The sequence below is a fragment of the Phocoena phocoena genome, chromosome 2, assembly GCF_963924675.1.
Source record: "Phocoena phocoena chromosome 2, mPhoPho1.1, whole genome shotgun sequence".
In the NCBI taxonomy this organism is placed as follows: Eukaryota; Metazoa; Chordata; class Mammalia; order Artiodactyla; family Phocoenidae; genus Phocoena; species Phocoena phocoena.
In genome coordinates this window covers 95,071,597-95,091,435 of record NC_089220.1, presented here as the reverse complement: position 1 = coordinate 95,091,435, position 19,839 = coordinate 95,071,597, and the positions used below count along the sequence as shown (strand labels likewise).

Here is a 19,839-nt window from a genome sequence, read left to right as displayed (position 1 = left end):
CTGCATGAGCTGCTTGTAAATTTTGGAGCTTAATCCTTTGTCAGTTGCTTCATTTGCAAATGTTTTCTCCCATTCTGAGGGTTGTCTTTTGGTCTTGGTTATGGTTTCCTTTGCTGTGCAAAACCTTTGAAGTTTCATTAGGTCCCATTTGTTTATTTTTGTTTTTATTTCCATTACTCTAGGAGGTGGGTCAGAAAGGATCTTGCTGTGATTTATGTCATAGCGTGTTCTGCCTATGTTTTCCTCTTAGAGTTTGATAGTTTCTGGCCTTACATTTAGGTCTTTAATCCATTTTGAGCTTATTTTTGTGTATGGTGTTAGGGAGTGATCTAATCTCATACTTTTACATGTACCTGTCCAGTTTTGCCAGCACCATTTATTGAAGAGGCTGTCCTTTCTCCACTGTACATTCCTGCCTCCTTTATCAAAGATAAGGTGTCCATATGTGCGTGGGTTTATCTCTGGGCTTTCTATCCTGTTCCACTGATCTATCTTTCTGTTTTTGTGCCAGTACCATACTGTCTTGATTACTGTTGCTTTGTAATATAGTCTGAAGTCAGGGAGCCTGATTCCTCCAGCTCCTTTTTTCATTCTCAAGATTGCTTTGGCTATTCGGGGTCTTTTGTGTTTCCATACAAATTGCGAAATTTTTTGTTCTAGTTCTGTGAAAAATGCCAGTGGTAGTTTGATAGGGATTGCATTGAATCTGTAGATTGCTTTGGGTAGTAGAGTCATTTTCACAATGTTGATTCTTCCCATCCAAGAACATAGTATATCTCTCCATCTATTTGTATCATCTTTAATTTCTTTCATCAGTGTCTTATAATTTTCTGCATACAGGTCTTTTGTCTCCTTAGGTAGGTTTATTCCTAGATATTTTATTCTGTGTGTTGCAATGGTAAATGGGAGTGTTTTCTTGATTTCACTTTCAGATTTTTCATCATTAGTATATAGGAATGGCAGAGATTTCTGTGCATTAATTTTGTATCCTGCTACTTTACCAAATTCATTGATTAGCTCTAGTAGTTTTCTGGTAGCATCTTTAGGATCCTCTATGTATAGTATCATGTCAGCTGCAAACAGTGACAGCTTTACTTCTTCTTTTCCGATTTGGATTCCTTTTATTTCCTTTTCTTCTCTGATTGCTGTGGCTAAAACTTCCAAAACTATGTTGAATAAGAGTGGTGAGAGTGGGCAACCTTGTCTTGTTCCTGATCTTAGTGGAAATGCTTTCAGTTTTTCACCATTGAGGTTGATGTTTGCTGTGGGCTTGTCATATATGGCCTTTATTATGTTGAGGAAAGTTCCCTCTATGCCTACTTTCTGCAGGGTTTTTATCATAAATGGGTGTTGAATTTTGTCGAAAGCTTTCTCTGCATCTATTGAGATGATCATATGGTTTTTCTCCTTCAATTTGTTAATATGGTTTATCACATTGATAGATTTGCGTATATTGAAGAATCCTTGCATTCCTGGAATAAACCCCACTTGATCATGGTGTATGATCCTTTTAATGTGCTGTTGGATTCTGTTTGCTAGTATTTTGTTGAGGATTTTTGCATCTATGTTCATCAGTGATATTGGCCTGTAGTTTTCTTTCTTTGTGACATCTTTGTCTGGTTTTGGTATCAAGGTGATGGTGGCCTCGTAGAAGGAATTTGGGAGTGTTCCTCCCTCTGCTATATTTTGGAAGAGTTCGAGAAGGATAGGTGTTAGCTCTTCTCTAAACGTTTGATAGAATTCACCTGTGAAGCCATCTGGTCCTGGGCTTTTGTTTGTTGGAAGATTTTTAATCACAGTTTCAATTTCAGTGCTTGTGATTGGTCTGTTCATATTTTCTATTTCTTCCTGATTCAGTCTTGGCAGGTTGTGCATTTCTAAGAATTTGTCCATTTCTTCCAGATTGTCCATTTTATTGGCATAGAGTTGCTTGTAGTAATCTCTCATGATTTTTTTTATTTCTGCAGTGTCAGTTGTTACTTCTCCTTTTTCATTTCTAATTCTATTGATTTGAGTCTTCTCCCTTTTTTTCTTGATGAGTCTGGCTAGTGGTTTATCTATTTTGTTTATCTTCTCAATGAACCAGCTTTTAGTTTTATTGACCTTTGCTATCGTTTCCTTCATTTCTTTTTCATTTATTTCTGATCTGATTTTTATGATTTCTTTCCTTCTGCTAGCTTTGGGGTTTTTTTGTTCTTCTTTCTCTAATTGCTTGAGGTGCAAGGTTAGGTTGTTTATTCGAGATGTTTCCTGCTTCTTAAGGTGGGCTTGTATTGCTATAAACTTCCCCATAGAACTGCTATTGCTGCATCCCATAGGTTTTGTGTCGTTGTGTCTCCATTGTCATTTGTTTCTAGGTATTTTTTTATTTCTCTTTGATTTCTTCAGTGATCACTTCATTATTAAGTAGTGTATTGTTTAGCCTCCATGTGTTTGTATTTTTTACAGATCTTTTCCTGTAATTGGTATCTAGTCTCATGGCGTTGTGGTCAGAAAAGATACTTGATACAATTTCAGTTTTCTTAAATTTACCAAGGCTTGATTTGTGACCCAAGATATGATCTATCCTGGAGAATGTTCCATGAGCACTTGAGAAAAATGTGTATTCTCTTGTTTTTGGATGGAGTGTCCTATAAATATCAATTAAGTCCATCTTGTTTAATGTATCATTTAAAGCTTGTGTTTCCTTATTTATTTTCATTTTGGATGATCTGTCCATGGGTGAAAGTGGGGTGTTAAAGTCCCCTACTATGAATGTGTTACTGTCGATCTCCCCTTTTATGGCTGTTAGTATTTGCCTTATGTATTGAGGTGCTCCTATGTTGGGTGCATAAATATTTACAATTGTTATATCTTCTTCTTGGATTGATCCCTTGATCATTATGTAGTGTCCTTCTTTGTCCCTTTTAATAGTCCTTATTTTAAAGTCTTTTTTGTCTGATATGAGAATTGCTACTCCAGCTTTCTTTTGGTTTCCATTTGCATGGAATATCTTTTTCCATCCCCTTACTTTCAGTCTGTATGTGTCTCTAGGTCTGAAGTGGGTCTCTCGTAGACAGCATATATAAGGGTCTTGTTTTTGTATCCATTCAGCCAATCTGTGTCTTTTGGTGGGAGCATTTAGTCCATTTACATTTAAGGTAATTATCGATATGTATGTTCCTATTCCCATTTTCTATATTGTTTTGGGTTCGCTACTATAGGTCGTTTCCTTCTCTTGTGTTTCCTGCTTAGAGAAGTTCCTTTAGCATTTGTTGTAAAGCTGGTTTGGTGGTGCTGAACTCTCTCAGCTTTTGCTTGTCTGTAAAGGTTTTAATTTCTCCATCAAATCTGAATGAGATCCTTGCTGGGTAGAGTAGTCTTGGTTGCAGGTTTTTCTCCTTCATCACTTTCAGTATGTCCTGCCACTCCCTTCTGGCTTGTAGGGTTTCTGCTGAGAGATCAGCTGTTAACCTTATGGGGATTCCCTTGTGTGTTATTTGTTGTTTTTCCCTTGCTGCTTTTAATATGCTTTCTTTGTATTTAATTTTTGATAGTTTGATTAATATGTGTCTTGGCGTATTTCTCCTTGTATTTTTCCTGTATGGGACTCTCTGTGCTTCCTGGACTTGATTAACTATTTCCTTTCCCATATTAGGGAAGTTTTCAACTATAATCTCTTCAAATATTTTCTCAGTCCCTTTCTTTCTTTCTTCTTCTTCTGGAACCCCTATAATTCGAATGTTGGTGCATTTAATGTTGTCCCAGAGGTCTCTGAGACTGTCCTCAGTTCTTTTCATTCTTTTTTCTTTATTCTGCTCTGCAGTAGTTATTTCCACTACTTTATCTTCCAGGTCACTTATCCGTTCTTCTGCCTCAGTTATTCTGCTATTGATCCTATCTAGAGTGCTTTTAATTTCATTTATTGTGTTGTTCATCGTTGCTTGTTTCATCTTTAGTTCTTCTAGGTCCTTGTTAACTGTTTCTTGCATTTTGTCCATTCTACTTCTAAGATTTCGGATCATCCTTACTATCATTATTCTGAATTCTTTTTCAGGTAGATTGCCTATTTCCTCTTCATTTGTTAGGTCTGGTGGTTTTTTATCTTGCTCCTTCATCTGCTGTGTGTTTTTCTGTCTTCTCATTTTGCTTATCTTACTGTGTTTGGGGTCTCCTTTTTGCAGGCTGCACGTTCGTAGTTCCCGTTGTTTTTGATGTCTGTCTCCAGTGGCTAAGGTTGTTTCAGTGGGTTGTGTAGGCTTCCTGTTGGAGGGGACTAGTGCCTGTGTTGTGCTGGATGAGGCTGGATCTTGTCTCTCTAGTGGGCAGGTTCACGTCTGGTGGTGTGTTTTGGGGTGTCTGTGGCCTTATTATGATTTTAGGCAGCCTCTCTGCTAATGGGTGGGGTTGTGTTCCTGTTTTGCTAGTTGTTTGGCATAGGTTGTCCAGCACTGTGGCTTGCTGGTCGTTGAGTAAAAGCTGGGTGCTGGTGTTAAGATGGAGGTCTCTGGGAGATTTCCACCGTTTAATATTATGTGGAGCTGGGAGGTCTCTTGTTGACCAGTGTCCTGAAGTTGGCTCTCCTACCTCAGAGGCAGAGCCCTGACTCCTGGGCTGGAGCACCAAGAGCCTTTCATCCACACGGCTCAGAATAAAAGGGAGAAAAAGTAGAGAGAATTAGTAGAAGTATGAGGAAAGAAAGAGGGAAAGGAGGAAAGGAAGGAAGGAAGAAAGAAGCAAAGAGGGAAAGAAAGGAGGGAGGGAGGGAGGAAGGAAGGAAGGAGGGAAAGAAGGAAAAAAGACAGAAAGAAAGAAGATACGGTAAAAATAAAATAAAGTATAATATAGTTATTGAATTAAAAAATATTTAGAAAAAAAAAAAGGGACGGATAGAACCTTAGGACAAATGTTGGAAGCAAAGCTATACAGAGAAAATCTTACACAGAAGCATACACATACACCTTCACAAAAAGAGGTAAAGGGGGAAAAATCATAAATCTTGCTCTCAGAGACCACCTCCTCAATTTGGGGTGATTCGTTGTCTAAAGGAGGGAAGGAAGGAAGGAAAGAAAGATAGAAAGAACGAAGGTAAAGTATAATAAAGTTATTACAATTAAAATTAATTATTAAGAAAAAAAATTTTTTTTAAAAACCATGGACGGATAGAGCCCTAGGACAAATGGTGGAAGCAAGAGTATACAGACAAGATCTCACACAGAAGCATACACGTACACATTCACAAAAAGAGGAAAAGGGAAAAAAATCATAGATCTCGCTCCTAAATTCCACCTCTTTAATTTGGGATCATTCCTTGTCTATTCAGGTATTCCACAGATGCAGGGTATATCAAGTTGATTGTGGAGCTTTAATCCGCTGCTTCTGTGGCTGCTAGGAGAGATTTCCCTTTCTCTTCTTTGTTCTCACAGCTCACAGGAGCTCAGCTTTGGATTTGGCCCTGCCTCTGCGTGCAGGTCGCTGGAGGGCGTCTGTTTTTTGCTCAGACAGGACGGGGTTAAAGGAGCCGCTGATTTGGGGGCTCCGGCTCACTCAGGCCGGGGGTTGGGGGATGGGGGAAGGAGGGGCACTGCGTGCGGGGCGGGCCTGCGGCGGCAGAGGCGGCGTGACGTTGCGGCAGTGGCCCGCGTGACGTTGCTCCAGCCTGAGGCTCGCCGTGCGTTGTCCCGGGGAAGTTGTCCCTGGATCCCGGGAACTTGAGTGGCGGGCTGCACAGGCTCCGCGGAAGAGGGGTGTGGAGAGTGACCTGTGCTCGTAAACAGGCCCCTTGGTGGCGGCAGCAGCAGCCTTAGCGTCTCCCGCCCGTCTCTGGGGTCTGTGGTTTTAGCCGCGGCTCGCGCCTGTCTCTGGGGTTTGCGCTTTCAGCCGCGGCTCGCGCCCGTCTCTGGGGTTCGCGCTTTTAGCCGCGGCTCGCGCCCGTCTCTGGAGTTCCTTTAAGCAGCGCTCTTAAACCCCTCTCCTCGCGCACCAGGAAACAAAGCGGGAAGAAAAAGTCTCTTGACTCTTCGGCAGGTGCAGGCTTTTCCCCGAACTCCCTCCCGGCTAGTCGTGTTGCAGTAACCCCTTCAGGCTATGTTCAAGCCGCCAACCCCAGTCCTCTCCCTGGGCTCCGTCCAAAACCAAAACCCGAGCCTCAGCTCGCAGCCCCGCCCGCCCCGGCGGGTGAGCAGACAAGCCTCTCGGGTTGGTGAGTGCCGGTCGGCACCGATCGTCTGTGCAGGAATCTCCCCGCTTTTCCCTCCGCACCCGTCGCTGTGCTCCACTCCGCGGTCCCGAAACTCCCCCCTCCGCCTCCCGCAGTCTCCGCCCGCGGAGGGGCTTCCTAGTGTGTGGAAACTTTTCCTCCTTCACAGCTCCCTCCCACTGGTGCAGGTGCCGTCCTTATTCTTTTGTCTCTGTTTTTTCTTTTTTTCTTTTGCCCTACCCAGGTACGTGGGGAGTTTCTTGCCTTTTGGGAGGTCTGAGGTCTTCTGCCAGCCTTCAGTAGGTGTTCTGTAGGAGTTGTTCCACGTGTGGATGTATTTCTGGTGTATCCGTGGGGAGGAAGGTGATCTCCGCGTCTTACTCTTCCGCCATCTTCAAGGTCCCCCCCAGTGATTATTTCTTGAATCAGACAGATTTAAATAGAGAATTAATCTGCTTTTTAGGTTCTGAAAAAATACAGGTTGATGTTTTTAAGTTTTGTCCATTTTCCCCCTAAATTTATAGTGACAGTTAAGGCTTGTTGCATTGATTTTGTGATATGATGTCAAACACAGTATATAAATGTTAGCAATGAGGAATTTAAAAGACTTAAGATTATTATTTAAAATGGTCCTAATAGTTTTTTTTAATAATTTCCGAAGGAACTGTTGGGAAGCAGTAATTGTTAGAAAAGCTTTAAACTATATGGAAAATCTATATAGTAGTTGTTAATGAAAAAAATTATATGTGGTAATATTGATAGCCTTACAGCATTGGGAGTCCTGTGTTGTAATGTGGCTGTCAGACCGTCATTGACCTCAGGCATTTCTTTGTTTCCAAAGGGATTCTAATAGATGGCTGATTCGACTAGCCTGGCTTCTTTCCTGGGATCCTTGGGGTTCTTCCCGGTGGCATTCCCACTAACATCACTCCTTGGTTCACTTCTCTCATGTTTCTTCTTCACCTGCTCTAAGTGGAGTAAAGTGTTATCAGTTGTTCAACTGTTGACAGACTCACTGAGGGTGTCACTAAACCCTATTTGTTGCCTCTAAATACAGCCTAGATCCCTGTCAGTGTTTTACCAGGGCATAAAAGTGTTTGCCATATGCCATCAGTAATTAGGCCGCTTTAAACTCTTTTTAACTGAGGCACCAAAGACAGAGGAATGTGCCTCCTGACTGTTCTTCCCCAGAACTCTCATCAAGTTTAAAGCTTGCTTTGAAGTGATATGTAGCACCTTGGCCCGAGGGATGAATGGGGCAGTTTTCCATATCCAGTACTGAAGGATATGGTCTGCAAGCAAGTGGCAGTGTGAAACAACATCCACGTACATGGACCAGTATATTTTGACTTGACCAGAGCTTTTACTCTTGGTCAGTTTGGTGTGTGTACGTACATATGAACGGCTTGATATTCAAATATCTTTCTTTCCAGCAATTAAGTTTTAGTGTCTCTATTCTTGCAACAAATACGTTTCAGAAAGATTTTGGTTTTGTGTATCCTGTCAGTGATCTCGTATGTAGAAGCTTATACTGTAGAATCCTGAATGATGAAATCTTTTGATACTTTTTTTCAGCTTAAAAATTCTTTCCAGAATGAATAAATACATGATTATGTAAAAAATTGGTTTTGTTTTTGTTTTGATATAGTTCTGAAACTTATTATTTTGTATTTCTAATTTAGGTGTGTCTACTTGCCATTTTGCCTGGGCTTTTCATTCTGAGGCTGAGGAAGAGCTGATTAATATGATTCCGGCAATTCAGAGAGGGGACCCTCAGTGGTCTGAGTTAAGAGCTATGGGAATAGGTTGGTGGGTGAGGAATATTAACACTCTTCGAAGATGCATTGAAAAGGTAACTTTACTTCATTGGATTTTGAAGTTAAGTCTTTTCTTAAAGCATAAAAGATATTATCTTCCAGAAAACCTGTGGTGAGGGATTGGTATGTACATCTTGAGATCTTGAGAACTTCTTAAATAAAAATTATTGGACCTTTAAAACTAAAACTTGACCTTTATAAAATGTCCAAGCAGTATATCAATTGTCTTTTGCCATATATACTAAGTATATAATATTTATGGAACAGATATTTTCTGCTATCAGTTGAGGTGCATCCTAGTTTAAGAAAATACAAACTGTATGTCAGTTACGTACATTACATAGAAAAAAAAGTTCTCTTCATTCATTCATTTATTTATTTATGCATGCTGCACTGCATGGCTTGCGGGATCATAGTTCCCCAACCAGGATGGAACCCGCACCCCCTGCAGTGGAAGCACAGAAACGTGGAGTCTTAACCTCTGGACCGCCAGGGAAGTCCCAAATCATTCTTTTTATATAAAAGATTCTCTGCATGGCTAGGGTAATAAATACCAAATATCCTGTGCACTTTTAAAATACCATTCAAAAATTTTTGATTTGTGTGCACTTGAAGAACATATCTATGGCAGCAAATGACACATACTATAAATTTCTTTTTTAACTTATTTAATTAATTTTGTTTTTGCTACGTTGGGTCTTTGTTGCTGTGTGCGGGCTTTCTCCAGCTGCGGCATGCAAGGGCTACTCTTCGTTGCGGTGCGCGGGCTTCTCATTGCAGCGGCTTCTCTTGTTGCAGAGCACGGGCTCTAGGCGCTAGGGCTTCAGTAGTTGTGGCACGTGGGCTCAGTAGTTGTGGCGCATGGGCTTAGTTGCTCTGCGGCATGTGGGATTTTCCTGGACAAGGGATTGAACCTGTGTCCCCTGCATTGGCAGGCGAATTCTTAACCACTGTGCCAACAGGGAAGTCCCCTCATGCTATAAATTTTAAAATGGGTTTTTGGAATCAGTTTTCTAGTAGAAAATAAAGTTGTTAAAAATTTTTTAGTAGAAGCTGAAAATTCTTTCAGTGTTGCAGAAACTAACCATTATTGAGCACCTTTTGTGTACCAGGTTTGGTTCTAGTTGCTTTTCATAAATTATTTCATATAATCTTCTCGTCAGCTGTATGTTACCATCTCGATTTTCCACCTGATAGAACTACGACTCAGAGAGGTTGGGTAACCAGCCCAAACTCCCATCATTTAAAAGTGTTAGATTTAGTCTGTGCCCTTTCTACTCTGTCATGATAAGGAGAGTGGGATTGTCATTGTTTTGTTTGCTTTTAGGAGTCCATTGAAATTCTCAGAAGTATGATTAATGATACTACATTTGTGGAGTATGAATTCATTTCCCCCAAGAGGAATTTATTCCTCTACAGTAGTAGTTTCTAAATTTTAGTGTTTGAAGAATCACCTGGCAAACTTGCTTGAAACATACATCACTCACTTCCACTCTCAGAAGTTTTCATTTAGTAGGTTGGAGGTGGTAGGGCTGTGGCATCTTCATCTGAATTAGCATTCTGTGATTCTGGTGTTCATGGTCCTCACATCACAGTTTGAAATGTAAGTGTAAAAGTGTCATTTTCCTGCTACATGTAAGGCTGCCAATAATATATAAGTACTTCCCTTCTCAAAATAGGCAGATGTAAGAAGGAATTTGTTCTCATACCAACCAAGAGATGTAGTTTCTGATGGACAGGGAAATTAATTGTTATAGCATATAAATTACACAATATCTACGTTAATTTTTTTTTTTTTTGGCCACGCCACACGGCTTGTGGGATCTTAAGATAGTTCCCAGACTGGGGATTGAACCTTTGCCCTCGGCAGTGAAAGCACCACTGAAGTCCTAACCACTGGACCACCAGGAAGTCCCTATTAAATTTTTTTCATATCCCAAAGCAATGGAAAAAGAGGAGGACATATTTTATCTGAAATGTTCTACAAAGTCTCTTCAGTTTCTTGTCATCAGTGTGTTGTGTCATTATAATTGAGTATTTCTGATATATACATATGATTTATTTCCACAAGTAATTTATCTCTTAAAATTAAATCAAAAGGATATGTAAAATTTTTTCCCTTGAAATATATGTTATGTTGGATTGGCCAAAAGGTTCATTCGTTTTTTTCTGTAGGATGGCTCTAGTAGCACTTAGTTGTCTTCAACTTCATTTGAAACAAATTTTTAGATTGTATTGTGACAGCTGTCATATCAGCACGGATTTAAAAAACGCTTATCAGAATTGGTGAATTTTTGTGTAGCCATTTTAATATTGAAGATAGAAGGAAAAAAGCAACACTTTTGGCATATTATGCTTTATTATTTCAAGAAACGTAAAAACACAACTGAAACGCAAAAGAATATTTGTGCAGTGTATGGAGAAAGCGCTGTGACTAATCAAACATGTCAAAAGTGGTTTGCGAAGTTTTGTGCTGGAGATTTCTCGAGAAGCTGGACGATGCTCCACGGTCGGGTAGACCAGTTGAAGTTGATAGGGATCAAATCGAGACATTAACTGAAAACAGTCAACGTTATACCACGCGGGGGATAGCCGGCATACTCAAAATGTCCAAATCAAGCATTGAAAATCATTTGCACCAGCTTGGTTATGTTAATCGCTTTGATGTTTGGGTTCCACGTAAGTTAAGCGAAAAAAACCTTCCTGACCGTATTTCCTCATGGGATTCTCTACTGAAAGGTACCAAAAACGTTCTGTTTCTAAAACAAATTGTGATGGGTAATGAAAAGTGGATACTGTACAATAACGTGGAATGGAAGAAATCATGGGGCAAGCGAAATGAACCACCACCAACCACACCAAAGGCCGGTCTTCATCCAAGAAAGGTGATGTTATCTATATGGCAGGATTGGAAGGGAGTCCTCTATGATGAGTTCCTTCCGGAAAACCAAACGATTAATCCCAACAAGTACTGCTCCCAGTTAGACCAACTGAAAGCAGCACTTGACAAAAAGCATCTGGAATTAGTCAACAGAAAACACATAATCTTCCATCAGGATAATGTAAGACCACATGTTTCTTTGATAACCAGGCAAAAACTGTTACAGCTTGGCTGGGAAGTTCTGATTCATCTGCTGTATTCATCAGACATTGCACCTTCGGATTTCCATGTATTTTGGTCTTTACAAAGTTCTCTTAATGGAAAATATTTCCATTCCCTGGAAGACTGTAAAAGGCACCTGGAACAGTTCTTTGCTCAAAAAGATAAAAAGTTTTGGGAAGATGGAATTATGAAGTTGCTTGAAAACTGGCAGAAGGTAGTAGAACAAAACAGTGAATACGTTGTTCAATAAAATTCTTGGTGAAAATGAAAAATGTGTATTTTATTTTTACTTAAAAACCAGAGGAACTTTTTGGCCAGCCCAAAACTCATTAGCTGAAGATGAATAAAAATTCTTGTAAGAATTATTAAATGTTGAAGTACTAAGTTAAATGATTGAAGGCAGAGAAAATACTGAAAAAGGGGAAGAGGAATAAAAGCATTTTTGTGATGTGATTTTAGGTGCCTTTACCCCTCTTTACCATGCCTTGGTGGCTTCCTGCTCTACCAGCAGTTAGTGTTCATTAATAAAACCTCCATTGTTTTTTATCGTTATACCTCTCAACTTAGTTTTTTGCAGAGGTTATATCAGTATCTTTGAGAAATATGTGGTCTGTATGGTACTGTATTCAAAACCGTATGATTATGTACAACAGTGTTACTGGCTTAATAATTTTTAAACTTACATTGAGTTGATTGGTTCTTTATAAATTCAGCAACTTCGGTCACATGGCTCAAAGGAGGTTATCAGTTATGGTACAAGGGGAATTATGTATTCATTAAGGCTTTTTCTCATGGAATTTCTAAGAACTAAAATTTGAAAGCCCTTCAAAATAATGGAGCTTCAACCACCTGTATTTTAATTACATGCCAGAAAGAATGTGCCAGTCCTTCAGAACTGTCAGAATTTGATTGAAAAATACTGGAGGGCTTCCCTGGTGGCGCAGTGGTTAAGAATCTGCCTGCCAGTGCAGGGGACACGGGTTCGAGCCCTGGTCTGGGAAGATCCCACATGCCGCGGAGCAACTAGGCCCGTGAGCCACAACTACTGAGCCTGTGCGTCTGGAGCCTGTGCCCCGCAATAAGAGAGGCCGTGACTTTGAAAGGCCCGCGCACCATGATGAAGAGCGGCCCCCACTTGCCGCAACTAGAGAAAGCCCTCGCACAGAAACAACGACCCAACACAGCCAAAAATAAATAAATTAATTAATTTTTAAAAATACTGGAAAATTATGTTTAAAGAAAACTAAAACATTTATTTTTGTATTTTTCAAAATGTGTGTGTATGCATGTGCGTGAGTATAACTGATATTTATTTACAGTTGTCTGTATCAGTATTAGTTGAGAGAGCTTTAAAATGTGAAATCACATATACATACCATAGAAGTCAGCATTTTAACTTTTACAAAACATTAAGAAATTTAATATGTCTAATTTTCAAGAAAAGGTCTCACTGGGAATTCCCTGGCGGTCCATGGTTAGGACTCTGTGCTTCCACTGCTGGGGGCCCGGGTTCGATCCCTGGTTGGGGAACTAACTTCCTGCAAGCTGTGCAGCACGGCCAGAAAAAAAAAAAAAGAAAAGAAAAGGTCTTACCTATCAAATATTCTGCATTCTTTATTGTTTCCTATGTTAGACAGTTTTATTACTACCTGGGTCTAATCCCTTTTACACCCCTTACTCACTGTGTGACCTTAGGCAATTCAGTTAACCTCTCTGTGTCTCAGTCGCCTCATGTGTAAAATGGGGATAATAATAGTACCTCTTGGATCGTGGTGATTCAGTAAGATAAGTGAAAGGTGTCTAGTACATGGTAAGTAGTCAGTAAATACTAGTTGCTGTTATTATTTTTATTGTAATTACTGGTATACAAAGGGTTGTTTCTAGGAGCTATATTATAAACTACTGGCGATTGTGGAATAGAGTCAGCTCTTCCCATCTGCATAGTTTGTGTCATCCATGGAAATAGTAGGGAAGCATTAGTTGTTGTAATTTGTTTATCAACTAGTTAATTCAGTATAACTTTTTATTGACTGTTTAGGTTGCCAAAGCTTCTTTTCAAAGGAACAATGATGCCTTGGATGCTGCATTATTCTACCTTTCAATGAAGAAGAAAGCAATAGTGTGGGGTCTGTTTAGGTAAATTTCCTCAACACTTAATATGGTTTAATGGAATGAAGATTGTGCTGTGACTCAGAAACATAATGCTTTTGAAAGTACTTAGATAAATCAGTTTCCTTTCTTGTGCCTTGACTCCTTTATCTGCAAAACAAATAGAATATCATTTGAACTTAACCTAAAGAGTGGGATATTGTTAAAAATAAGTTGATAAAAGCACTTTGGAAAGTAAAGAGTGCACTTGCTTCCGATTCATGTATACTTAAGGTATTTTGAGTTTTCTCCTTATTAGAAGAAACGAAGAGAAGCTTAATAACAAATACCTACCACTAAAGTTGTTATTGTTCTTCTTTTAGATGGATGTTTGAGGTTTTCATTTTCTATTTTCATATATTCTGTAAAGGATTAAAACTATTTTAAATTTGGTTTAACCACTGATGTTTGTGCTCTGGTTCCCAGGTCACAGCATGATGAAAAAATGACAACATTTTTCAGCCACAACTTTAATGAAGATAGATGGCGTAAAGCCGCTTTGAAAAACGCTTTCTCTTTACTTGGAAAACAACGCTTTGAACAATCTGCTGCTTTTTTCTTGTTAGCTGGTTCATTGAAAGATGCCATTGAGGTATAACTAAGAAAACATGCTATGAAATACCTGTAAGAGCTTGAAAACCTGGGAAGATCATGGAGGAGACTGTAATGTTTGGTCATATGTTTGTAAGGATAGAGGGTAGAGAATAACTACAGAGATTACTAACTTAAATAGTAGCACAATGATAATGGAATTATAAATAAATACATGTAGAAGCATAAATGAAAAATTTTATATAGAGAATATTGCATTTCAAGATAAGTATTTCAAGTATAAGTGTATGGAAAAAATGGTTTAAGAATATCTTTTTCCTGACCGTCTTGTGATTCTGAACTATTTAAGTATGTATAGGTCGCAATCTCCTTACTTCGTGTAGACAGGCAGATATTTTAAGTTCTTTTTCGTCTAAATGAAATTCATAGATAAGGAACTGAGCTTGCAATTTATACTGCTTTGAAATGTAGTCTTAGATATTGGAAGGTGAATGGGAAGAGGTAAAACTTCACATTTTTTGATACACAATCTTGGTAGCTGATGAAGAGAATAATTACAAATATTTCTGTTTTTTATGAGATATTCCTTTTAGGATACCTATTATTATAATGAATAATCCAAACAGGTGAAGGAAAAACATAATTGGAAATAATACATCATAGAAAAAATAGGAAATATCCAACAAAGTGAAAGTACTTTATGTTTAGAATTAGTCATATTTTCAGAATTATCTCAGATGTATGATTTTTTAAAGTAACAAATATTTATAATTTTGAAATAGGAAGCTTAGCCTAGAAGATACTCAGGCAAAGAAGAGAAATGTTGATTGAGTGAGAGTTGCTCATATTGCCTGCATGACCTCAGATTCTCAGATGAGTAGCTACTTTAGAATATAAACTCAGAGAGAGTAAGAATAGAGTATGTGGCTTTATTTCTTAAGTTATTTGCTATGTAAGTAGAAGATTCTTTTAAAATAGTAATAATTATGTTTATATGGAAATATATTTGGAAATTAACAGGAACTGATGTATATAAATTCAGATGTCATAAGTGGTATTTAATTTAAAGATGAATGTTATTTGAATTGATCTAAGTGTGAGATGGTGTTGATATACTTCATTTTATGCATTTTTTATAAATGATCTTTCTAGGCTGGAAGCTACTAAGTTCTAGTTTCTTAATCTTCCTGCTATTCCTTAATCTCCTTTCAAGCAAGTATATAACTACCCTTCACTGTCTCAATCTCTGGACCTCTTCCCCCCACTGTGAGAATATGAATAGTGGATAATTTCAGGATATCAGTTGGATATTTCATATCTCTAAATAATTATCATTAAATAAGTATTTCTTAATGCTTAAATTTATAGGTATGTCTTGAAAAAATGGAAGATATCCAGCTAGCCATGGTAATTGCCCGTTTATATGAATCTGATTTTGAGACTTCATCCACTTATCTATCCATCCTAAATCAGAAGATTTTGGGTTGCCAAAAGGATGCCTCAGGATTCGATTGCAAAAGATTACATCCTGATCCTTTCTTACGTAGTCTTGCGTACTGGGTAATGAAAGATTATGCCCGAGCCTTGGATACGTTATTGGAACAAACACCAAAGGAGGATGATGAACATCAAGGTAGAACATTTTGTGGATTTCTCTTTTTCTTTTTTAAAAGAAGACAGTTTCTGAACTGATGTTCACTTAGATAATACACACACACACACCCCCCACACACAACCAATCATTACCAGATTTACTTTTCAACTTTGAGAAATTAGTATCAAAATTTCTTGAGCGGCTAAAGGTTTAGTCGCTTACTATCTATAATTGAATCTAGCATTTTGTTATCATAATTTGAGTAGTAAAAGAAGACTTCACACACATTTTTACTCTCATAGCTATATATCAAGGCATATAAGATTACCATACTATTCTAATTTCATATATATTAGACTGAAGCATACAGAATGTTTCCACATCACACAGCTCTTTCTATGTATCATAATAGCCGGTTTCCTAAAAGAGTGTAAATTTTGGCTGGTACACATGTTGGTTTAGTGTATGGGCCTACAAAAACTTTATTCTTGTGTGGCAAACTTTCTTTACTCTTAGTTATACCAAATAATTTAGATTTTTAAAAGCATTTGGAAGGTATCTAGCAGCATTGTTTGCAGTAATTTAGAAAATGGAACATTTTAAGTATTCATCAATACAATAGTTATATAAATTATAATATATCCATACAATAGAAACAATGTGCTATTAAAAATGGGATAGAGTGATGTGTTAATATGTGCTGTATTATTAAGTGAAAAACTAAGATATAGAACAATATGGTTCTTTTTGTACTTTATGTATATATGTCGTACATATACACACGTGTGTGCACACATGTACTGTGTCTGGTTCCCACTCCCTCTCCATTTTTTGTTTTTTGGAACAAATCACAAGAAACTACGGGCACTGGTTATCTTTTGGGAATAGGAGTGGGAAGATACAAGCTTTTACTTTTCATTTTGTACTTTCCATAGTTATAATTTTCTAGCCTTTTATTTTTATTACATATTATTTTTAAACACTAAAAGAGCTTACATGAATAAAGAGATTCAGGCTCAATTTTTACTTCTTCTTTACAAAAAAGAAATATAATATTTTAATACATAGTCCCCCCTTATCCACAGGGATTATGTTCCAAGACTCCCAGCGGATGACTGAAATTGTGGGTAGTACCAAATCCTATATAAACTATGTTTTATATATATATATATATATATATATATGATAAAGTTTAATTTATAAATTAGGACAGTAAGGGATTAACAATGGTGACTAATAATAAAATAAAATAGAACAATTATAACAATATGCTGTAATGAAAGATATGGTTTCTCTCACTCAGAATCTTATACAAATTTATTGCCTTTTCCATCTTAACTAAGCACTTACCATGCACTGTGCCCATAACTTTTGAAGTTTGAGGTGTGACAGAAAAACTAGCATAAATTTCTTTTTCCTGCTTCACAATTTCATGGACAGAAGATTCATTCTGACCTTAGATCTTAGTACCCTCAGCTTACAAATTTTTTTACTTTCCTTATTAAATAGAGAACTTTCAAATTTTCACTTAAAGGAAGCACTTACGGCTTCTCTTTGGCATAGATGAACTGCCACCATCACTGCTTTTGCACGTGGGGCCGTTATTAAGTATGATAAAACGAGGGTGACTTGAACACAAGCACTGTGGTGCCGTGACAGTGGATCTGATAATCCAGGTGGCTAGTAAATGACTAATGGGTGGAATACCCTGGACAGGATGGAGCGAGATTTTTGTCGTGCTACTCAGAACCACTCGCAATTTAAAACTTATAAATTGTTTATTTCTGTAATTTTCCATTTAATATTTTTGGACCTCAGATAATGGAATCCATGGAAAGCAAAACTGCAGATAAGGAGGGACCACTGTAAATATTTTTAAATTTATTTAAAGGAAAGGAAATAAAACCTTTAGAAGAAAAATTAATATCTGACCTACCCAGGCAATTTTAATAAAATGTACACATTTTTACAGAAGGAAGATTCTGTTTATTTCTTAATCTTTTCCAGGTTAACTTTTAAAAGGTTGTTATTGGGAAAAATTTTATGTATACATAAAAGAGTGAATGATATAATGAAAGTCTCTGACTCTATCATCCAGTTTCAGTAGTTATCAACTCATAACCAACCTCGTGCCATATATATATTCCCATCCTTTCCACACCCTCCCATTTTCAATACTGTATAGATTCATTTTGAAGCAGACACAGCAGATCATTTCATCTGTGAATATTGCAACATGCATCTCTAAAAACTAAGTACTCTTTAAAAAACAATAACACATGTCATTGTTATAACACATAACAATTTTATTAGTAATTAAATACTCAGTCTTCAAATTTCCCTGGTTCTCTCAAAATCTTATACAGTTGATTAATTTGAAACAAAATCCAAATGATGCCTATATATTGTGATTGGCTGAGGTGGCTCTTATGTCTGTTTTGATCCATATTTAGTTACCCCTCTCCCCCTCCCCCAGTTTATTTGTTAAAGAAGTCGGATTGTTTGTCCTGTAGTTTCTTTTTTTTTTAAACATCTTTATTGGAATATAATTGCTTTACAGTGGTGTGTTATTTTCTGCTTTATAACAAAGTGAATCAGTTATACATATGTTCCCATATCTCTTCCCTCTTACGTCTCCCTCCCTCCAACTCCCCCATCCCACCCCTCTAGGTGGTCACAAGCACCGAACTGATTTCCCTGTGCTATGCGGCTGCTTCCCACTAGCTATCTATTTTACGTTTGGTAGTGTAAATATGTCCATGCCACTCTCTCACTTTGTCACAGCTTACCATTCCCCTCCCCATATCCTCAAGTCCATTCTCTAGTAGGTCTGTGTCTTTATTCCCGTCTTACCCCTAGGTTCTTCATGACATTTTTTTTTCTTAGGTTCTGTATATATGTGTTAGCATATGGTATTTGTCTTTCTCTTTCTGACTTACTTCACTTTGTATGACAGACTCTGGGTCCATCCACCTCACTACAAATAACTCAATTTCGTTTCTTTTTATGGCTGAGTAATATTCCATTGTATATATGTGCCACATCTTCTTTATCCATTCATCCGATGATGGACACTTAGGTTGCTTCCATCTCCTGGCTATTGTAAATGGAGCTGCAATGAACATTTTGGTACATGACTCTTTTTGAATTATGGTGTTCTCAGGGTATTTACTCAGTAGTGGGATTGCTGGGTCATATGGTAGTTCTATTTGTAGTTTTTTAAGGAACCTCCATACTGTTCTCCATAGTGGCTGTACCAATTCACATTCCCACCAGCAGTGCAAGAGGGTTCCCTTTCCTCCACACCCTCTCCAGCATTTATCGTGTCTAGATTTTTTGATGATGGCCATTCTGACCGGTGTGAGATGATATCTCATTGTAGTTTTGATTTGCATTTCTCTAATGATTAATGATGTTGAGCATTCTTTCATGTGTTTGTTGGCAATTTGTATATCTTCTTTGGAGAAATGTCTATTTAGGTCTTCTGCCCATTTTTGGATTGGATTGTTTTTTTTTTGTTATTGAGCTGCATGAGCTCCTTGTAAATTTTGGAGATTAATCCTTTGTCAGTTGCTTCATTTGCAAATATTTTCTCCCATTCTGAGGGTTGTCTTTTGGTCTTGTTTATGGTTTCCTTTGCTATGCAAAAGCTTTTTTTTTTTTTTTTTGCGGTACGCGGGCCTCTCACTGCCGTGGCCTCTCCCGTTGCAGAGCACAGGCTCCGGACGCACAGGCTCAGCAGCCATGGCTCACGGGCCCAGCCTATCCGCGGCATTTGGGTTCCTCCCAGACCGGGGCACGAACCCGCGTCCCCTGCATCGGCAGGCGGACCCTCAACCACTGTGCCACCAGGGAAGTCCTGTGCAAAAGCTTTTAAGTTTCATTCGATCCCATTTGTTTATTTTTATTTCCATTTCTCTAGGAGGTGGGTCAAAAAGGATCTTGCTGTGATTTATGTCATAGCGTGTTCTGCCTATGTTTTCCTCTAAGAGTTTGATGGTGTCTGGCCTTACATTTAGGTCTTTAATCCATTTTGAGCTTATTTTTGTGTATGGTGTTAGGGAGTGTTCTCATCTCATACTTTTACATGTAGCTGTCCAGTTTTCCCAGCACCACTTATTGAAGTGGCTGTCCTTTCTCCACTGTACATTCCTGCCTCCTTTATCAAAGATAAGGTGACCATATGTGTGTGGGTTTATCGCTGGGCTTTGTATCCTGTTCCATTGAGCTATCTTTCTGTTTTTGTGCCAGTACCATACTGTCTTGATTACTGTAGCTTTGTCGTATAGTCTGAAGTCAGGGAGCCTGATTCCTACAGTTCCACTTTTCGTTCTCAAGATTGCTTTGGCTATTTGGGGTCTTTTGTGTTTCCATACAAATTGTGAAATTTTTTGTTGTAGTTCTGTGAAAAATGCCAGTGGTAGTTTGATAGGGATTGCATTGAATC

At 38.2% G+C, this 19,839-nt stretch overlaps 1 protein-coding gene across 8 annotated transcripts in view; it reads left to right on the top strand.

The window, feature by feature from the left end:
* DMXL2 (Dmx like 2) overlaps window positions 1-19,839 on the top strand; it is a 178,019-nt gene that overhangs the window by 121,656 nt on the left and 36,524 nt on the right. For all 8 annotated transcript variants that reach the window (XM_065871506.1, XM_065871505.1, XM_065871502.1 and 5 more), the window contains 4 exons: window positions 7,861-8,030; window positions 13,137-13,234; window positions 13,673-13,838; window positions 15,167-15,431. In XM_065871506.1, coding sequence (XP_065727578.1) covers window positions 7,861-8,030; window positions 13,137-13,234; window positions 13,673-13,838; window positions 15,167-15,431 — 699 coding nt within the window. The remainder of the gene's footprint in view (window positions 1-7,860; window positions 8,031-13,136; window positions 13,235-13,672; window positions 13,839-15,166; window positions 15,432-19,839) is intronic.